Consider the following 22,232-nt stretch of genomic DNA (forward strand, 5'->3'; position numbering starts at 1 on the left):
GTTAAGGGGGGAGGGGGGCGGGGAGGAGGGCCAATATTGCGTGGTCGCAGAGAATATACAAAATGGCGGCTTTATGATGCAGGCTGTCAGTTGGTAACATATAGTGGAGTGCTAGTGTAAAAATGTAATGAACGGCGTTATATTGGAGTGCATACATATCCAGGTAAGAAAACGCAAACATTACGTGCCAGGCCAATTTTTTAAGTGCCCTCAAGTGGTGTAGAGTATTGAATTTGCAACGAGCACCCCGGGACACGCACGCATCGCTGTCGTAAACATTTCGCAAACTTTACTTGCTTTTCCAAAGAAAGGGCCAGTATTGCACTAATTTGAAAGGAGGGCTGATATGATGATGTTTGCCCAAAAGTTGCGTTTAACCGGCTTCTGTTCCTTGATTTCCTTATTCTATCAGAAGGTTAAGAAATTTTGATCAGAATGTGGCCGCCAAAACAGCAGAAGAAAGTCGTTGGTGAGACAGTACTCAGGAGAACGTTGAAAGGTTTCCAGCAATGCTATTCTTTTAAAAATCTGACCACCGGTAGACCATAGGGTAGGCCACAGGATAGGCCACAGGGTAGGCCACGGGGTGGGCCATAGGGTAGGCCACAGGGTAGGCCATAGGGTAGGCCACGGGGTAGGCCACGGGCTAGGCCAGGTTTTGTCCACACCCGTAGAAGTACCATCCAATGGAACGGAAGTACGATCCAATGAAACAGGGATACGATCCAATGGAATGCAAGTGGCGATTAGTTTGCATTTTTGTCCAGAATGCCCCTCCATAGGGATACGCCTATCGGGTTCAATATTCAAATAATCAATCCATTATTGTATTCGTGAAACGGCTAGCGGGTTCAATAATTAAATAATAAATTCATTATTGCATTCTTGAAACGACTGGCGGGTTCAACATCCAAATGATCAATTCATTAATGTAACCTTGAGGGTACGCTTCACTTAGTTTGACTGTAAGTTGTTTAAACAACAGGGAAAAGGAGTGACGTAACGGCAGAAAATAGATTTCATTTTCAGTTTCAGAGAGTGCCCTTTATATCGATTTCACAACGAGTAGTTGTGCCATCGTTTTCTTGGTAGTTTTTCTAGTGGAAGTTTCTAGTACACAGACTCACATTCATAGACGAAACCATGTAACGTCGTGTACACAAACGGCGTTTCTGATGCAATCCTTTCGTGGTTTGGTTTCTCGAAGTGATAGTCCAAGGCTAGAGGCGTTAATTGTGATGTGACTAGATGAAGACAGCATTTACTAGGAATATTCTGTAAGGTAATTAATCGGGTCAGATTCACGTTTTCCTCATTGAGCAACACAAAAAATATAAAACATATCGTAATATAGTGAGACGGTTCGTTCAAACTAACGCTCCTTCGCTCCTATATCCACTTAAAGGAAATGTTATTGTATTTGTGCTAAGCGGTAACGCAATCGAATTTTAGGGCAATTTTCGACCGGTTTCATTGCTCTTTGGAATCTCAAACCATAGTACGTGCGTTCATTTTTGAACTACTTGGAAAAAAATATACCATTCATGGAGTCAAAATGCAAATGAATGATTGAATGAATGATTGAATGAATGATTAATTAATACACTATAGTCATGATCGGCACGTTGTGTTTTTGTCTCTTAAAATATTGGGTAGACGGAAGTCTGTTTTCAGTTTCAACGTAACTATCCTTCTGGGAAAAAGCCATCACTTTTCATTGCTTACTTGGCAGTTTTGTCTGGAAGCCTCCCTACGATCGCATCTAAAGCATGGACATGGATAATCGAGTTTTGCCACGCTCGATGAATGCTGAAGGTAAGTGAACAGGTGAAGCAGCCATTAACCAAGATGGAACGGCTTCGCGTGTATCACTGTCGCTTTCTTCCTTTTTTTTAATATTACAACAAAAAAAAGCTTGAGGCAAAAATGCCTCCTTGGGTAAGTTCAAATCCCTAGCTTCGAAGCGTGCATGGACAAGTGAATAAACGAAAGCTTCATATTAACGGAAGTCACGATTGAAGTGGAAAACAAACCGATTACGAATTTTTAGAGTAGCTCTTTAAAATAAGCCCCTATCTTAGAGAGATAAAAACATTAACAAAACAATTCAATGCCAAATTTTAAACGTAAGACCTATAACTATGAATAGACGAATTGTTTCACTGTATTCAAAGGTATCCCTTAGTCAGGATTGCGTTACCAGTAACACGTGTTTCTAAAGAGAAAATAATTACAATTCAATGTCTGTTGACAGCAAAATATTTTTTCGCCGGTTGGGTGAGAATCCCACGACATTATTTGTTATTTTTAAAATTTGCGCTGCAGTATATTGTCTTTCCCGATAATTTTAATGGGTGATCTGTTAACAAAGCGTCCTACTTCTTTGAAAACATTCAAATCACTTCCTTTTCAGAATAATTAATTGCAGATGAGGAGAATTTTCTAAGTTTAACCGGGAAGAAAAGACAAAATTTGAAGCACTAGAATGACTATAATGAGTTTTAACTATGATTTCGATTCCACGGTTAGTATCTCATCAGCAAAAACTCGTAGTCCTTGGGGCATTTATAAAATATTACTTCATTTATTACTTAGTTCGTGACTGTTGTGTTGATAAATCAAGTGTCTTAAATATTTGAATGTCTTGTTCAGTTCCGTAATTTTTATTTCGTTTTGTTGCTGGTGTTTTTTCCTAGTTTGTTTGCTTGTTTTCTTTTTCAGGTGTAATACCTTTGTGGTAATTCTACTTAAATCTTGCAGGAAACGTAGCTACAACAGACACAATTACTTCCCAGGAAGACATCGCTTTGTGTGTGATACAACACAGCTGCTATCCACATGACAATGGACAAAACATAGCTACCCCATGGCAGCGATACAGAGTTCACCAGCAGTCGACATTGCTTAATTTATCTTTTGTAATCACACTGATGTCAAAATACAGTCAGGAAATATGGATCAGTGATTTAACACCTTCACGTCCAAACGAGCTTGCTGTGGTGAGTGATTAGTGAGGTTACGACTGATGGCAACATACAAAGTTAACTTCTTGTCGGCTGGCTTATCATCCACTGTTGAAGTAATTTAACTAAAGTGTTAGTGTAAAGATTACAAGTGACTGAAGGAAGATCAGAAACGTCAAAATTGAACAACCTAAACATTAATACTTGCATAATCTATATGTATTTCTAAAGTTCAGTCGGCAGTGCTTTATCTACGAGTAAAGGCTGATAGTTTCGAAAGAAACTGTTTCGGGCTGCGTCGGTGGGAGTAACGAAATAATTTGGATATATCAACAAAGTTGAAATGAGATGCAATGAATATATGAAGTTCATATATTTTGAGTTATATTATAAGTTGAAATGGTAATCAGTGCTTTATCTAGCCTGTGATCCGTGCAATCTTAGAGTTGTTACGTATTTACTTAGAAATGTAGCAATGTAAAACCGACCCACCGTTCTCAGGTGCTGTGAGGCTGGTATCTGAGTTCCAGTGTGGCACAGAATGATAAAATTTTAAAACCGAGAAAAAAAGCTTATTGTCTAAGAAAGGATTAATTGAATTTATTTCGACTTTTATAAAGAGGTCTTTTAATCAAGTTATGCATCTTCCCCTTCTATTTTACTTTCTCGTTTCAAAGATCTGAATGCAAATTCTCTTCAATCAGTAAACACAACAAATATCCTTCATGTTGAATTTCTAAGAGACAGTTTTTCACGGAGACAAAAATACTTTGTGGAGAGTGTCTTTCATTCTTTTACTTTTGTTCCCTTTCGACCAGAAAGTAATAATAATGCAGAATTAATGAGCTGGTGATACACTCCTTTAAGTGTTGGACTAAGACTTTTCCTCTGCTTTTCTTCCCAGAATAATGGTGCTTACAAGATGATATTGAAAGCATATCCCAGCCGAGGTGTGGTTATCAGCAATTCTTCAGTAGACTGTAGAGGGAGACCGCTTCCCCCTTATGCTCGCCTACTCACTATCCTGCTTCCTACTGGTGGTCCCAATATTTACAATGCAACCGTGCAGCTTACCGAAGAGCTAGAAGGAAGGGTAGCTGTATGTGATGAGATCGTATTCACTGTAACAATAAATCTCCCAGGTGGAAACCAAGGTCATTATCATCAAAATGGGAAAGTTTTTTACATTGAATACCCGCTTCCAAAACTTAAACTTGCAGGTCAGTGTTTTACTGAAATTACACAAGAAAATTATTTCTCTTCCTTTTTTTTTTTTTTTTTTATTCATTTTCATTATTACATAGACAGGTAAAAACAAGCGATATAATATCCCGATGTTTCGGTGACTTCATGACGCCATTATCAAGGTTACGAATGAAAATAAAATTAAAAAATGCGAGTTTAAGAGTTACAACTAATTTGCATAGGGGAGGTAGCTACACAAATACTTTAGCACGGATAGAATCCGTTTGCACGTTCAAACTCGGTGTCATGAAGTCGCCGAAATGTCGGGATATTATATCGCTCGTTTTTACCTGTCTATGTATTACTAAATCTTTGTTAATACGGATTTTCATTATTTTTATTATTATTTACTGGTCAACGGTTGAACAAAAAAAAATATAAAAAATTTAATCATCAGGAAATCCTGTATCTTGGATCCGCTTCCCGCCACCCTACTGAAGCAGCACTTCTATCTACTCCTACCAATTATCTTGAAGATTGTCAACTTGTCGCTGGAGACCGCTTTTCTTCCATCTTCTCGGAAAACTGCTGTTCTATCTCCCTTACTTAAGAAAGCCAACTTAGACCATGAGTTCTTGCTAACTATAGACCTATTTCAAACCTTAAGGGAATCTCAAAAATTATTGAAAAGGTGGTTGCAGTACGTCTTTAAAACTATTTAGAGGGTAACCAGCTATGTGAGTCACAACAATCTGCCTACAAACCTTTCCATAGTTGTGAAACTGCTCTTGTGCGTGTTCATAATGACATTTTGGTTGCTATTGATAAACACAACCTGACTGTGTTATGCTTGTCCTGTTAGACCTTTCTGACGCCTTTGACACAGTAGATCATGATATTCTCCTTACAAGATTGCAATCTAAATACTCTATCTCTGGCACAGCTCTGCAATGGCTTCGCTCCTACCTTACAAATCGTTCGCAATTCGCGTTAATCAAAGGTTGTAGAGCGCAGTCTCGCGAACTTAAGTGCAGTGTACCGCAGGGCTCTGTACTAGGACCGATTCTGAACGTACTCTATGCAACACCACTGGCTGACGTTCTACGATTCCACGAAATGCAATTTCATTTTTACGCCAAGGACACTCAATATAGTATATTTCTTTCTCTACAAACAACGATATGGAACTAACCCACTTTATTACTAAGATTGATGCTTGCCTGTCCGACATTGATAAGTGGATGTCCATCAACAAACTAAAACCGAGGTTCTCTATTTATTCTCAAAGTATAATCCACAGCAATCCCAACCCCCTCTTCGCTTTGGAACCGACATTATCAAGCCCTCTTCACAAGCTAGAAACATTGGCGCTATCTTCGATACCACTCTGTCGATAGACTACTTTCATAAATGACTGCCGAATTAATATTCTTTTGTTTAAATTTAAATTAGCCCCTCTGGCCTCGCTTGAGATAATGTATTCTTTTGAATTTTTAACTAGAGAACGAGGCCAGGAGGGCTAATTTAAATTTAAACAAAAGAATATTAATCCGGCAGCCATTTATGAAAGTGGTCTATGCTTCCCTATGTAAACAGCCTGAGTGTCTGTAAATCTGTCATTTATCATCTTCGTACTATTTCGCGTATTAGGAAATACTTATCAACGCAAACTACTGAGATTCGTATCCATGCTTTCATAACTTTCAACCTCGATCACTGCAATTCTCTAATATACAATGTTCCTAAATACGTCATCAAAAAGCTTAATCAGTGCAGAATGCAGCTGCCAGACTGATTACATGGTCTAGGAAGTGCGATGACATCACTCCCATCCTCCTCGATCTTCACTGGCTACCAGTCTCTGAACGAATTAAATTCAAGATTCTACTACTTACTTTCAAAGCACTGCATCAGCAAGCCCCAATCTATATTCAAGACCTTATCACTCGCTACTCACCTTCTAGATCGCTTCGTTCATCCCCTATGCTCAATCTGAATCCTGTTAGTTTTAACCTTAGGACCTATGGTTCTAGCTAGAGCATTATCTGTTTCAGCCCCTAAACTCTAGAACAAATTACCCAACAACATACGCTCATGCGAAAACTTAAATCTTTTTAAGCATAAACTTAAAACCTACCTCCTTGAGAACTTCTACTTTAGCCATTCGGAAATAGACTTTATATGTTTTTACTTCAATTTTAAGTTTATTTACTTGATTAAATTTAATTTTATATTTCCTCTCACTTTGTTAAGCGCCTAGATCTATTATTGGATAGGCGCTATATAAATATCATTATTATTATTATTATTATTATTATTATTAGAGGGATGAATAAAAATCTTATGTTCACAAACCACTTTAACAAGAAAATTTACAAATTAACAAAAAAAGCGAGGACTAACTAACAAATCGTTAGTGGTTTAGCGTGGTCTGTACTCTTATCGACAACGATACGTGTCATCACAGTTTTCAAAATATTGTGAACTCACTGTCGATTTTGTTTTTTACCACAAGATTCTTTTGTTGCGTGACACGTTGACGCGAGCAGCGTTGTCTGTACTCTCACGGACAGCTGCAAATTGGCCAATCAGATTGCGACATTACTGGTAAAATTATATATTTGCTTCTGTGTTCCTTTATTTGTTTCAGTATTTATTAATTCCTTCAATCAATAGGGGTACTAAAGCATCCTTATGCATGGGATATCATAATGAGATTTGAGAACCTGTCAGATAATGGTAAGCTAAATAGTTACACCGTCAAACAATGCTATACAATTCAAATTAACTTCCTGATTGTGAGGCGGGCTTTGTTTTGAAGTGTTCTCGCCTATTTTGATAATGTTATCTCTTGTCGATTATTATTAGTTGTGCACAAATTTCTTTCCCTAACAAAAATGGCCGTGCAAAAATGATCGTTGTTACGGCGATAGATTTTCAGACTGAATCGAAGTCATCAATTAAACTACGACGAGTACACAAATATGGTAACTTTAATGATCCAATACGTAAAAACTGAAACAAAGGATACAATGACCAACTGTCCTTAACTGCCTTATAGTGAAAATAAATAGGAGTCATTGAGCGATTATAAACAACATGAAACTACAAACTAATTTGAGGCGACAGACAATCAACGAACCTAATAACAAAGAAAACGGTAACAACAACTACTACGTACCTCTATCCCGACTCTGGCTGAACAACGTTGAAGGTGGCAGAAATCTTACAAAATAGCTTAGTGCTAACATAAAGCTCGAGCACCGCTCGCGCCGACCACGCTTTTTTCTACACTTGACTGCGCACGCACAGTGACGTCACGCATAACGCAATGGTAACGCTTACAATCGTCCCTACTTTTAACCCTCTCACTCCCAGCATCTCATTACTGTCTGCAACACAATTCTTAGTTCTTTTTTTTTTGTTTGTTTGTTTTTTTGGGTATTTTTTTTTAATTATTAGCTTGCAGAATAATCCTCTAATCAACATTTTTCTTTTTCTTATCACTTGGTCACTGGTGGTAGTTGAAAGGGTTAAATGCCTTTAATTTGCATTTGAAACTATCATGACAAGCGCGACAAGAAACAGTACTGGACATAACTATCTTACAGGAAGAGGAAGGAAATTATGAAGCAAAAAGTTTGTTGTAACCTTGCTAGGAATCAGTACGATTTTTAAATCATACTAAAAATACACTTAAAAAATGAATTTTAAAGACACAACAAACTTGCACGGGTCCTTACAATATGATGTTCAACCGGCTGGAGTGGTTCAAGATGATTAAATTTTGCTCAAGGATATTGAGTGGGCTCTTAGACAGAGAAAGAGGGTGATACCAGTGCATAGAAAAACGTTTATTCTTTACTTATTTGATAAATATTTATACAATTATCTAATGTGTGGTAGGCCGAAAAAACCAACTACATATACATCCCTACAGACCTGTTTCGTGGTTGCCCACTCATCAGGGGATTTTAATGGCAGAATAATGCGATACCATCGCTTACATACTATACTAATTGCTAATCCGGTATGGTTTATGCAGTGTGAAAAGTGTCAGGTCAGCTGTTGCGTAGGAGTGCTTTGTTTCTGTGTCGGCAGGAAGAGACGAGTTCGTTACGCTTGTTGAGTGTTGATAGGTCTGGGTGGCAGATGATCAGGAATTTCTCTTTTAGGCATAGGTTGCATCGTTTGCTTGAGCTGTTGTAAGGCAGGTGGGAAGATAGGATGCGCCAGGTGATGGAATAATGGATGTTGTCTTTAAGTGTCCAGATGTGTTTGCTGAGTTCGGTGGAGTTGCGGTGTTTTGCGTGTCGGTGTTTTGCGTGTCGGAATGATGAGGTGTGGTTGTTGTAGGTATATATATAATTATCTATTCATTTTTTATCCAGGGCAATATTTATTATATAGACGGCACAGAAAGAGCCTGGAAAAGTGGGCCAAGACAAGACCCCAATATCAAGATCTGGTTGCAATGGTCTTAAATGAGGTACTTCACCAAGTAAACCACTTTCACATTAATCTTATCATCGAAGGGGGGTTGGGATTAAATGTGATAGTCCCACGACGGCACCATACAGCATGAGCCTAATTCATGATTTAGGCCTTCGCAGCCTCAGTAATGCTCAGTATCATTCCACAGTCCCAATCTCATTCTAAGAGAGGGATCAAAGGAACAGGAAACTCTCTATTTCTAAAATAATTATTAAGATTGTACTTTCTGATTTTTTTCTTTAAGGAAGGTGTGGCGTGCCTTATCCGACATAGGCTTAAAGAGGGAGTTAATCTCGCGAAAAAAGCTTGCCGTTTATCCTCATTCCACAACTGTGTGAATGACCGCACCATCCGTGGTTATGCATCTGCTGTGTATGCCGCTGCGGAACGATTTGGTGGTAATCAAGATGGTGCCAAGCAGCATCTCCAGGATGCTTTGGAGGTAATAATACTTGTTTGTGGATTTTTTCCCAGACTGGACCATTTTGGCAAGTGCTTCAGGAAAATTGGCTATCCTGAAACAAGGAAAGATTAACTTCCGCTCTCTCTCTTTCTGTTCTCTATGTTGAACATTTCGTTGGTCAAGGTAAGATGAAGAAAACCTAACAAAATCATTTAGTTATAACTCGTTTGGCTCAAGTTTCTCCTCATTTGATTACATGAGGGAAAGTGGTTGTCTTCAATGTTGATAACTACTTACTTTTTCTTTTCCACCACCGACAGATATTTGATCCAATGGAACCATCTTCCTACACATCAATAACACTCTACAATGTTGGTGCAATAGCTATGGAGAGATCTGCCACCGTGGGAGTAAGCAACAGCGAAGAAAAAGAGGCAGAGAGTTTCCTCCAGAAGGCAGCTATGCACTGGAATCATCAAAGCCTTAACAAAACAGCTCGCATGCTTCCTAGAGTGTACAATAGATTGATTGGCCTTTATCTCAAGTCCTCTCCAAATTCAGCTCCAAATCTTAATGTTACTGTATCCCAAGACAACCTAAGACGTGCTGGCAAGGTAATCAGGAGATTTGGTGTCCTCCTTCCTGAATGCTCCAAATGGATGAAGAGCACTTTCTACCTTGGCAAGGCAGATCACTGTATCAGAACAAGAGATATTGACAATGGTAAGAATGACTCGCTTACCTACATAAAAAAACAACTAAAATTAACACTTTCTTGTCAACCCTATATGCATCATGTCAATTTAGTAAGACTATTCTATATGTTGTGCGTCTTATTGGTCTGAGTCAAACATGCATCTATCTCTCTCAGAAATTATTAAATTTCTTCAACCGATTGACTGAATTTTGTTCCCTACTTGTTGATTGATCGACTTGTCATTTATTGATTGATAAATTGATGGTACATCATGATCGATTGCAATTCTAAACACGAAATATTTGACCACAGGTTTAAGGGCTGCACAACAAGCCTTGGATATATCCAGGCAGTCTGGATTACAGAGAGAAGCAGCAGGGGCAACGAGCAGAGTGAATCTGTTAAGAGAGCTGGATGACCTTCGACGACGACCACCAATTGTTCCTGATTGTATGAGCTAGATGCGGTGTGGCGATACAGCTGTAGTTTAGAAGTTCATGACGAATGGAATTAATTTAGTTCTTACGGTTGTTGCTGCTCTTTCTCTGCAGCAAGTGGTGGGAAAACCACAAAATTATGGCCTAGTAGATGTTATTTTGATACACTTACATTAACTCTGTCCCTAACCCTAAAGGTAGCTATTTATTTATTTATTTGTTTCTACTAGAACATTAGGGATGATGTTTTAACTTAGTTTTATTAGGGGGTCCACTTGCAGATTTGGACCAGGGAGTCCAAATCTAGCAAGGTCGAAATCTGCTAGGACATCGGAACTATTGTGGAATGTAGTTGTGTTGGTAGAAAAAGAGAAGTATTAATTAAAACCACTTGGATGTAATCAATCTCAGCTGCAAGAAGTACCCCGTCAGCTGATTAGTTTGTATTTTTCTGGTTTGCTTACATGTCCTGATCACTATAATTGTCACTGGTCATGACGCAAGAAACGTTCAGGACTTACTTTTTAGGTAATCATGGTTTTCCGAGTTTTCTGAGTTGTTCAAGGCTCCGACACCTTGGCTGATGGGTGTTCAAAAGTATTTACGTCAACATCAGCTTAAGATGGTTTAATTCAATTCCCCAATTCCCCCAGAGTTCCTACATGAGTTTATTGAAGGAAAATCTGGACAAAAATAAAAAAAATAAAAAAATAAAAAAAGAGAAGAAAACAAATACACACCAAAATAACAAAACAATTAAAAAAACAAAAAATTTATAGATATGATATATAGATAGTCTGATTTTCGCTATTGCATAAATAGCGCTCTCTACTGCGAGGATCGTGCATCATACGTAAAAAATATATAGTTATCGATAGCAGGTAGAACGTTCAAGAATGCAAATAGGCCCTCGTGTGGTGGTGCTCATGGATCAATCTGATAAAGAGGGGAAAGAGGTGGAGAAAGGTATGGAGGTGGAAGAGATGAAAAGAACCAATTAAAGCAGGACAAAATTAATCAAGGAAAAAAAGATGGTAAAAAAAATTGCCAAAAACAAGTAAAATGAAAGGAATTAATAATAGGTGCTTAGGAAAATCTGTAGAGGGTTTCACAAGTAACATGATTTATTGTGTAATTTGGTGTAAATAACCACTTGAAAATTTTTTGAAGACCACAAATTGCACTCACTGCAATTTTGTTGCCTTTGAAAAACTTACTTGTGTTTTAATTGACATCAAATTGCACTCAAAATCATTTTATTACCTATACCTATAAAAAGATTACCCACAGATCTATTATACAGAATCACATCTAAGCTTCGACAAAGACTTATTTTGTATTGTATTTGTATTCATTTTTTCTGAAATAAACTTTACATGAACCATAAATTTGCAGGAGTTTGATAATTGTTGTTGTAAAAATACAGAGTTGGTCATCAATTGTTGATGGTGATGTTTGTCTGCTACACTGAGAGTCACTAGTAAGAATACTCCATTCGATCAACAACAGCTGGTAAGTCTATAATTATGTGAGATACACTACTAAACAGTCATTTATCAAAAAATTTACAATCCTTTATCAAAAAATGAACTATCCCTTATAAAAATGGAATTTATAACATAACAAGTGATAAGTAAAAAGAGGAGACTGTCTGAGCCTTACACCTCCAACTTGTAATGGAACTGGAAAGTATAAGGTCTATTGTGACTTCACAATCAATATATCTTATTAACCAAGCGCGAGGGCTGTACTGGGAGAACATCGGCCCGAGGTCTTGAAAGTATGGACCGAGCGCAGCGAGGTCCATACAAAAAAGACTGAGCGCCGATATTCTTCCAGTAAGGTCCCGAGCAAGCTTGGTTAATAAGAGATTTATTATATGACTGAAGTTCAAAGGGACACAAGTGCGGTATCATTCGGGACCATTCGGGACAGTGCCCGGTCCAATACTGAGAGAATATTGACCGGCAATAGAGCATTTTGATTGGTTGATTTTAGTTAATGGCCCTCTGACTGCCCGAGTCGTGTAATAAATACCAGTTATCACCTTGAGACAAATACTGTTGGCCTTCATACAGTGGAACCTTCGGGGTTTAACGAACCTCTATATAATGAAGCTCAATAAAACAAACCTTCAATATAATGAACCAATTTCCCCAGTCCCTTGGCACTTTGTTAAATCGAGGTTCCGCTGTATGTTATTATAATAATTTTCTTAATTTTTAAAAGTTAGGTCTTTAAAACTCCCTAACTTGCAGTTGGTATTAGTTTATGCTTTACAGAAGTGCTTTACCCTTCATCTCCTAATTCTTTGACACTAATGTTTTTTAAAAGCAAAAGTTGGAAGTAAAAGTTCCAGACAAGTCTTCTACTCCTCCAGCTCTTTATCATTTACATTTGGCATTTAAGCTAGTCATTGTACAGTTCCAACTGGTCAAAGCATTACACAAGTGTTTAAACCCTTTACTTCCAAAGAGGTTCCAACTGAAGTTTAATTTGATCAATTTGCATTTGTATGTGGCAGTGCTAGTTAGCACTTTATACTTGCCATGTATATTATCCCTTCATTTCCTAGCTAATTGTGACTGATGTTTAAGCTAATTAATTTACAGTCAAGACGGGTTAGCATGTTACACAAGGGAATTATTCCTAAATAATGCCTAACCAATTATCAAAGCTGGTTAAATTGGAATGAATACTGATCCGTACTTCAAACAGGTGTTTCAGTCCATGATGTTCTATAATCCAAGGTGAAGCTGTTAAGATCACATCTGATAAATGTGTGAAGAACTTGAGTACAGGGTTTACTCTGCAATCAAGTTGTTCACACCTTCATCAGATATTCAACTCCAAGAAATGATTAATGAGGTCACTTCCACTGCTAGTGACTGCTTTACACAGAATCACCTAATCTGTAATTTTGTTGGCCATGCAATCAAATCTCCTTGCTCTCATCCCCCTTTAAATGATAGTAGTTCCCTAGCAGTTTATATCAAGAAAGCTTATCCATAAAAAAGCAGCAGCACCTAGCTACCATACACCTTCTCTTATGTGAATTGCGAGGAATGTTTCCAATTTGTATTTATCCATCATCTCAAAATTCCTCCAAGGCACAAGGTGATTAGAAGTTTAAAAGCTTAACAAAAACTAAGAAAATATTCATCTTTGAATTGAAAATATAACTAGGCAAGGAAAGTGATGTGTTTGGTGGCGATGCAATTCCAACCTTCTTACACTGGCTCCACACATGCAAAGAGAGTACATTTTGTTTGGACAAAGGTGTGATCGCAAACTGTTCCTCTTGTCTGCCATGGCTCACACCACAAATTGAGTACCCAGACTTTGACATGAGGTAGCAAGGTATCATCAGCTTGTAACTAAAGACAGTTTATAAAACATCAGTGCATGGGGCTGGTGGGTGGTGGACTTAAACACCCAAACTTCATTGTGTTGTATAATAACTCTAACTCAAACAGAAAACTTTTTGTTTCTTAAAACTGTACATATGAATCGACAATGTACCCCTAGATTTTTCTGACAAGTGTTGAAATTAATAGCGATTTCATACTATACTTAACACGTAAACACCGTCAGCTGTGAAGTGAATTGCTTGGCAATTCTAAACGAAGAAATAATACTTGTAAAAGGTTGGAATGAAGCATTTGGTACTAATTTTATAGAAATTTTAAGTGATACGTATAAAGGTCAATTGTTTGTGTCAAAACTTACATGTATATATACACAAATGAATACATTAGGCTGCTTCAAAGTTTGGTTTTGGAATCTTGACCTATTGTTTACTTATTTCAAGTCAAAGTAAATCAGTAGGTAAAAGAGAACTCAAGATGAGTCATCAGAAAAATTAAGGATTTCCCTATTCAACCATAATTATTAATAGTAATATAAGAGAAGGTTGACGGGAACCTGATAAATCTGACCAGTTCAAAGCTCAGATGCCTTCCTTTGGTTGGTGGCTGTTTAGAGACTCCATTTCAACATCATGTTAAGTTGGTTTAATTTCCCACAGTTCCTATTAAGAATGCAATGATGATTAATCATGACATAAATATGCAAAAAAGACAAAAGAAGGAGACAAAATTAATACACATCAAAAGAGAAAACAAAATAAAAAAAGAAATAAAAAAGGATTTATCAGGAAAGCAACAGTGATCAAAGTTGACAATGTGGCAGAGCTCATGGATTATATTATCAATCTGAGAAGCAGAGAGATAGAGAAAGGAATGAGGCAGAAGAGAAGAAAAGAACCAAATCAAAACAAAACAAGTTAGAGATAAAAATAAGAAAAAAAAGGGTAAAAAATAACAGAAAACAAGCCAACAAATAATAAAGAAACAAACCAGAAAGAAAAGAGTTAAGAGAGAGGATCGAAGGAGAGAGGAAAAAGGCTTTTTAAATATCATTCCTGTTTAGGAGGCACTCAAACAACAAAACAACAACAAAAACAAACAAACCAATACACAAACAAAATCAGTTCAACGCATACCAGCTCCTTCACTCTCTCATACTGTAAGTACTTAGGAAATTCCATAGAGAGTTTCCTTGCTGTTAGTGTTTTCTGCTTATTCTCCAGTTCATTTATTCTCTCAATAAAATGGGAGTATGCTGGACAGGTTACAGCAAGATCTTTCAGGGTAAAATTCAATCTGAAAATGTCAGTAGAGTTAAGGTGTTATAGTTAGTGGGGGCAATGAAAAATTATGTTAACCCAGAGAGGTAACCAATATCTGAACCATCTGTACTTTTATTTACCACAAAATACAAATGATAGTTTTTTTCACTGCAAAATGCAAATAATGATATAAAAAAGACAGTCACAAAAAAACAAATAAAACAGAGCACATCTCATTTCCTGTTTCTTACTCAGTTTATCCAACTCACCGCTTCTCCATTGTCAAATAAAGGACTATGTCTGGCTTTTGTTCAAAAAGATGTAAGACTGTTTCAATGAAAGCATCAGTTAAGGAATCATCGTAAATCACTGAGAACAAATAAGGGAAATTGAACGTAAGAAATTGGAAAATCAAATGAACTTCTTTCCCTACCAGTGTGACCCAAATAGAGAATGAAAGAAAAGTAATACAAGTTGATTATTATCATTATTATTATTATTATTATTACAATATTACAAAAAATATGCACTGCCCACAGTTAGCAAAGGCTAGTCGAGGTGGGCAGTGTTTAATAGTTTTACAAAAAAAAGACTTACAGAGCAAGAGATTCAAAATTCTAGACAAATTACAACTACATTAATACATTAAAGATATGGCAAGAGAACAGAACAAGCTGGGGTCTTATAGTTTTGCTATTAAAGAAGACAAATCAATATAATCGTCATATTTTTTGAGTCTCTGGAGAAGGAAATCATGTATTTTACTTTTCAAATTGTATTTTGAAAGCCGGCGCACTTCACAAGACAAGCTATTCCAGATTCTAACACCATTTCTTGAAAATAGCCTTTTTTGTATATCTAATCTTGAACTTTCAACAAAATAGTTGCCTCTCTAATAACTATCCCTTAGGAACTAAAGATCACTTCCAAGACTAACCATCTGCCGCTAACACAACAGAGATGCCTTTAAACATTTTCTGATCTTCCATTGTCCAACAGAAAGGATCATTCTCTGTAACTCAACAAAAATATTAACTGAGTGAAAATTTACTATTGACTGATCACACCCAACTCTACTTAACAAATGGTAAACACATTTTGAGTCTCCCCCTTGAAGAAGAAGAAGAGGGAAGGGAGCGACTTGTTTTGTGAAATGCCTGGTCATGATGATGGATTTTTAAGCATAGGATAGCTGGGCAGAGAAACAATTTTTAAATTGCTCTCCCTTTCTATAATCAAGAAATGGATAGATATTCTAGTATTCTCGGATAAGGACGAATAAACTGTAGGCCCCATCTCCTGCAGGGTTAGGGGTAGGAGACGTTAATTTCCCACGCACAAGATTACTGTGTGGTGGATGTCCTCCCCTGGGTGGGATGGGTGGGTGTTGGCCCTGAAAAGCAACTATGGGGAGTGGTCAATTAACCTATGTATGTATGTAGGTATGTATTTATGTAAGACACTTAACCCCATCATGTTTTATTTCTGGTGCAAAGGAAAACCTTGTTAGAAAAACAGTCCCAAGGTCACAGGTCAACAGAGATTTAGCCAAAATTTGTATCTATATCATCATATAAAAAGTAGATGAAAGAAAAACCAAATGAATGCAATCCAAATGAAAAACCCATGTGCAATCCTGATTTACTTTATCTTTGCCCCTCCTTACCAGTGGGTAATCCTTTTTTCTTCCAGTCCAATTCATGAACTGTAACAGCTTCACTGCCTGGGATAAAAAAAATTTCAAGGACAATTTGGTTTTATAAACTGCATTGAAAATGTAAATTGGCTACCATAAAGAGTTTCTAAAGCTGACACTTCAAGCAATAGCTCTACTGATGAAGGCCTAAGCTCATATCACTTTAAAATGTGAATGTCAGCCAACTTAGCTTTCTTTCTCGGCATGACTGAGAAGAATTTGAGGTATTGACAGCTGAACAACAAGATTTCCTTCGGATGATAATTATAATCTTTACAACATCAATGGTGTGCATTACAAGTTGAACAAACATGTCAAAATGACAGGAAATTTTGACAAACTTATTCATGCCTCATTATCATGTCCTCACACAAAGAAAATGTGACCCAAACAGAAGGTTTAGATCACATAGAAAATGTAAAAAAGAAGGTAATCAACAAAGCAAAAGTCCAACAGAGCATGACTGTCTTTGCTTCAATCACTTTATATTAATCACTAACCATATCTGAAAAGATGAGAATTAGCTGCTATGTTTGCTTTGCAGTTGCCGAGAATGGTGTCTCCCACATCTAAAAATTATAAAATTACATTAACATTAGACCAGTATTAAAAATGTTATAGTGGAGCTCGCAGAGCGTAGCCCCATAATCATACAAAATGGTAGTAGTGACTCGTCAAGCTGAAAAAATTTGGACTTATGACCGTATGGGCATCTGTACAAGGTGCTACTCTTAGCAAGCACGGTCAACTGTACTACAGGCACGACAATGCCAAGGCTTTGTCCAGTAGTCCACTGGTCAGTGCACTGGGCTCTGAGACGGACGACCTGGGTTCTAGTCCTGGCTGGGGCAAGGCATTGTGCCCTTGAGATGTGTGGGGAAAAAAAAATGGGAGCTCTGCTTTTAGGTTTTAAGTAGTTCTATTGGTCAGCTGTGTTCATTGGTCTATGAAGCACTAGGGCAGTTTGAAGAACCCTCACAAAGATGATTAAATTCTCCATATTTTCTCTCATGCACATGTTACACGTGTGTAAATTTTACATGAACTATAAACTAAAATGAAATAATTATGGAATCCAATTTGAGTTACTATTGTTCTGGACTCACTAACCTCTCACATATGTGATAGTCCTTTTGTGTTTCCACATGAAGACAAGACTAGTGAGCCCAGAACAATGGCAATTCAAATTGGATGCCATATTTCAATTCAGAGTACTACAAGCACCTCTATTACAGACAATCTGTGTGCAATTTGACTTAAATAAAAATTGCCATGCTATGCCATGTGTATGCTTCATACCTTGATGAAAACTCACCAATAGTTAAACATACTGATTCCTGTTGACATTACTTCAGCTTCTTCAATTAGCAACACATCAGTAACACTGTACCTGTGCAAAATATTCTCTTTGCCACTCTTCCCAATATGATGCTACATAAACCAAGCCCTGCTCCAAGCTCCAACCCAAAACATCCATCATATCTGATTGGAATAACATGTATTTCACTGATAATTGTGCTGCAATTTACAATAAAAATCAAAAGACAGAAAAGGTACTAGGGAACTTAAGCAGTCACGACGGCAACGCCATGGAAGACGTCGATTAAAAAATGAGTTTCTACTTTTAGTTAGAATTTCGAAAATGGCTACATGTGTTTACCGTCTCATAGGGCACCAGACCTCAAGCTCAACATAACACATAAAAGTAGCGTTGAGTTCCAAATGTAAATTAAAATAATTTGCCGACGCAGTTTTGGTTTGCAAACGACGCAAATTTTGGGGATTTCACGTTGTTGTTCTGCAAAGGACGGCTAAGAAATGTACAAAGTTTTAAAACGCACGTGCTGGGCTATTGTTCTGCCAATTAGATCTATTGTTTTTCCACATTCTCGTTACCGTCGCCATCGTGGTTTGCTTAAATTCCCTAACATTTCACATGTTATAGTTACACCATGACACAATTAAAAGAAATTTATTGAACAATTTGTCAATTAATTTTTTTTTAATTGTTTTCTGACAATGCTTTGGCCTTGAAAATGTCATATTGACTGGTACTTGAAAACATATATTTATTACATGACTCGGGCAGTCAGAGGGCCAATAACTAAAATCAACCAATCAAAATGCTCTATTGCCGGTCCAATATTCTCTAAGTATTAGACCAGGCACTGTCCCGAATGGTCCCGAATGATACCGCACTTGTGTCCCTTTGAACTTCAGTCGTATAATAAATCTCTTATTAACCAAGCTCGCTCGGGACCGAACTGGAAGAATATCGGCCCTTGGTCTTTTTTGTATGGACCAAGCTGTGCCTGGTCCATACTGTCAAGACCTCGGGCCAATATTCTCCCAGTATGGCCCTCGCGCTTGGTTAATAAGATATATTTATACTGTAGGAACACAACTCACCTTTCTTCATTGTAAATCAAGAAATCACTTAACAGGAGAGCCCCTCTCCAAACCTGGCAGGAACCAAGAACATGAAAGAGAAATAATTCATGTCACCTGAAATCATTCTAAAAAAAAATAAATATTAAATAAAATTTAAAAATCTGAGAACAACTAAACAAAATAATAATAACAAAACAAAATAATAATAACAAAACAAAATAATAATAAAACAAAATAATAACAAAACAAAATAATAATAACAAAACAAAATAATAATAACAAAAACTACTGTATAAAAAAAGAAAACAATCAAACCAACACAAAATTTTCAAGCAATTTTAAAGGCATCCCACTTAAAAATATAATCATATTTATTGCTCAATTTGGGAGAATTAAGATAATGGGGGTGTGCCTTTATATCTTTTGATTCAACTTTCATGACCACATCTTTGAGATTTTTTCTTTCATAAATATCAAAATCTGGGTATGAGACCCAAATCAAAAATTTCTTAAGTACATGTATTCAACCTTTTATAATTTACATGTAAATTTATTCAAATGAATAAAGAATTAGACCTTAATTAGCTTGTTATTCAGTATTGTGGATATATCACAGAAATTCGAAAAACAGTACCTGTAGCCCTACATCTTTAATCCCAGTGGAAAGAGAATGTTCTGGTGTACATGTGAAATAAAGCAGACAGAGAAAGAGACTTTAAAGGTTTATAATATATGGCTATGTCTCACAAGGACTGGGAACTACTGAATTCATGAATTTGATTGGCTGAAATCAATACTGAAAGCAGTCTAGATTTTCCCATCTAGACCGACATCTAGACTGGTCTAGAAAAAAAAGGTACAAAGAATATAAAAAATTGGCATATAGGACACAGCCATATAATAACATCTTATTAACTGAGCTAGGTTGGTCTGCATGGGAGAATCTTGACCTCGGTCGCTGGTACAGACCTCAATGCGTTCGGTCTGTACTGGCGACCTTGGTCAAGATTCTCTCATACAGACCTCCCACTTGGTTAATAAGAACTAAGTACATGTGGTGGAAGTGTAGTATAAAGATAATCCAATATATGGTAGCCTGATGGCTACTCCAATATAGAAACTGAATTTGAAAAAAAAGGCAAACTTATGGATGAACATGTTTATATGCAGAGTGTAGAGTAGTCATGGCTCAAGTGATTGCTCTCATTCCTCTAATTCAACTGTATTTTATTCAATAATCCACAAAGTATATTTGCTATACAATACTTGTAATTAGTTATTTTACTTTTACTTACATAGGAAAGTAGACATACTACATGACTGAGTAACAAGAAGTTCTTTACAGAGGTGACACTAAGTAACACAATAAATTACACAAAGACAATGCTAAACTAGATCTTCAAGTTTGAAATTTACACAAGGACATGGACATGAGCATGTTGTGGTTTATCCTTTTCTTACCAGTTTAATTTGTATTTTTTGTCCTATGAATAGGATAATAAAATTTGATGATTTGAGACAAATTAAAACTGGCTAAAAGAAAATCTTTAACCACAGAAAAAAGGGAACAAAACATAATTTTTTGACAATTTGACAAGATTAGCTATGTACCTATTGTAATGACTTCACAGTCATCTCTTGCAGAGAACTTTCTTGGAGGTGACAAATCTCCATCTTCATCAGTTTCACAACAACCCATGGAATCACTTCTCCCTTCCATCTTATTGGCACAGGTATTCTCTGGGGACTTGTATATAGTAAACCTGGTAAATGCTGTCAAAGGAATTGCTTGAGAATTAAGCTGTGTATCACAAATAATATTATTTTGTATTTCTACACTTGTGCTTGACCATTCTCTTCCCTGAGTATCAGATACAGGAGCTCATGCTGGTAGGATCTCCTCATTCTCAAACCCTGTGTTTCCCATTTGGTTCTCTTTCATGAGCACCTTGTAAATTTTTGGTCTCCTAAAATTCCCACTTTTCTACCCAATCCACTCCTATCCATTGCTCCCTTCTGTCCTATACTCTCCCAAACTGCCACCAATGCCCCTCTTCTTCACCCATTCCCTCCCCCCCACCCTTCCAACCCTGCTAGAAATTCAATTTCTTGGGCAAACATTAGAAAGCCAGAGATATCTTCAGCAAAGACATGGTTATGTATGATGCAAGATCCTCACAGTAGAGAGCGCTATTTATGCAATAGCAAAAATCAGACCTGAAAAAATCAGGCCTGTACGGGATTCGAACCACTGACCTCTGCGATACAAGTGCAGCGCTCTACCAATTGAGCTAACAAGCCAACTGGGAGCAGGCCGTTAAGTTTATTCATAATAAACCCGTGATGATAAATCAGATACAATGAATATATGAAGTTCATATATTTGGAACTGCAGTTATAGATACATCTGATGCACGATCCTCGCGGATCGTGCATCATACGTATCTATAACCGCAGTTCAAAATATATGAACTTCATATATTCATTGTAAAAGACATGGTTGGTGGGAAGTTGGGGAGAGGGGGTTACTTTTGGTTTTGCAGTAGAAAAAGCCCGAAGTGGAAATCTTACTAAGATCTTACTAATAAGGTGACTGTTTATCTAAGAATCAAGCTCCAGTAACCAGGAATACCTTTCTGTAGAAAATACCAGGCCCCGGTTGTTCGAAGGATGGATAACGCTATACACTGGATAAATCTCTATCCGGTGGATAGCGCAGTACGTTTTGGTAACACTTATCCGCTGGATAGCGATTTATCCGTTGGATAGCGTTATCCGCCCTTTGAACAACCGGAGCCAGAACCCTTAATTCACACAAATTCGGACTCGTGAGGAAAGTCACGACGGCCAAAATTAGGTCCAATGACTAGATGTTTTCACCCAAACTGATACGATTACAGTGCACCGCGACGGGTAGACACATGCAGGTAGCAGCCACAAGACGAAGACCTAAAGCAATTCGTGAGATTTTCCTTCCACTCTCTTACCCCTTCCTCTGATTCCAAAGTTGTCTCAATTGCATTTTTTCTTTTACCACGAAGCTGTAATCACCACGATCGCTACTGAATAGATTGGCTGTTTTCATGACATTTGCGGAGCCAATCGTCTGACACCGGGTTACACCCTTGAGACTTTATCCTCTCTTGTCTAACTTATGCCATTGATTTGGAAGAAAATTCGAAGCGACAGTCAATTCTTGCTTATATACTCAAGCCCTACCTTTGCTGTTTTCCTCTATTTGGAAAAATGGTGTAAAAAGATGCACATCTGACGAAATCATCTCCTCTTCAGCGGCCATCTTGAAATGCAACAAGCCGGCTTTCAAGCTTTCGTGTA

General features: G+C 37.3%; 2 protein-coding genes and 1 non-coding gene across 17 annotated transcripts; 1 reads left to right on the forward strand and 2 right to left on the reverse strand.

Annotated features, from left to right (window-relative positions):
• Positions 1-25: 25 nt before the first annotated feature.
• LOC111321654 (uncharacterized) lies at positions 26-11,567 on the forward strand. 4 transcript variants are annotated; one of them, XM_022924593.2, is made up of 9 exons: positions 26-163; positions 1,733-1,815; positions 2,761-2,999; positions 3,868-4,183; positions 6,825-6,887; positions 8,540-8,637; positions 8,887-9,084; positions 9,366-9,768; positions 10,055-11,567. In XM_022924593.2, exons 2-9 carry the CDS (start codon positions 1,770-1,772, stop codon positions 10,201-10,203), a joined length of 1,512 nt encoding a protein of 503 aa, XP_022780328.2. In that variant the 5' UTR covers positions 26-163; positions 1,733-1,769; the 3' UTR covers positions 10,204-11,567. The 4 variants fall into 4 exon arrangements, with proteins under 4 accessions (XP_022780328.2, XP_022780327.2, XP_088593393.1 ...); XM_022924592.2 differs by lacking the exon at positions 26-163 and adding an exon at positions 1,005-1,282; XM_088737267.1 differs by lacking the exons at positions 26-163; positions 6,825-6,887 and adding an exon at positions 1,005-1,282.
• Positions 7,982-22,224, reverse strand: LOC111321656 (methyltransferase-like protein 22). Of its 12 annotated transcripts, XM_088737274.1 has the most exons (15): positions 22,116-22,224; positions 20,508-20,669; positions 19,531-19,571; positions 18,915-18,967; positions 17,896-18,023; positions 17,006-17,074; positions 16,476-16,532; positions 15,747-15,821; positions 15,079-15,178; positions 14,684-14,843; positions 14,104-14,209; positions 13,406-13,556; positions 10,701-10,862; positions 9,343-9,739; positions 7,982-9,157 (listed from the first exon to the last, which is right to left on the reverse strand). In XM_088737274.1, exons 1-11 carry the CDS (start codon positions 22,192-22,194, stop codon positions 14,183-14,185), a joined length of 951 nt encoding a protein of 316 aa, XP_088593400.1. In that variant the 5' UTR covers positions 22,195-22,224; the 3' UTR covers positions 7,982-9,157; positions 9,343-9,739; positions 10,701-10,862; positions 13,406-13,556; positions 14,104-14,182. The 12 variants fall into 12 exon arrangements, with proteins under 12 accessions (XP_088593400.1, XP_088593406.1, XP_088593403.1 ...); XM_088737280.1 differs by having other exon boundaries at positions 9,343-10,862; positions 17,896-17,987; XM_088737277.1 differs by having other exon boundaries at positions 9,343-10,862; positions 14,118-14,209.
• Positions 21,125-21,197, reverse strand: Trnat-ugu (transfer RNA threonine (anticodon UGU)). Its single transcript has one exon. It is a non-coding gene; the product is annotated as a tRNA-Thr (tRNA).
• Positions 22,225-22,232: the final 8 nt, after the last annotated feature.

Source organism: Stylophora pistillata, chromosome 10 (genome assembly GCF_964205215.1).
Source record: "Stylophora pistillata chromosome 10, jaStyPist1.2, whole genome shotgun sequence".
NCBI classification, from domain to species: Eukaryota; Metazoa; Cnidaria; class Anthozoa; order Scleractinia; family Pocilloporidae; genus Stylophora; species Stylophora pistillata.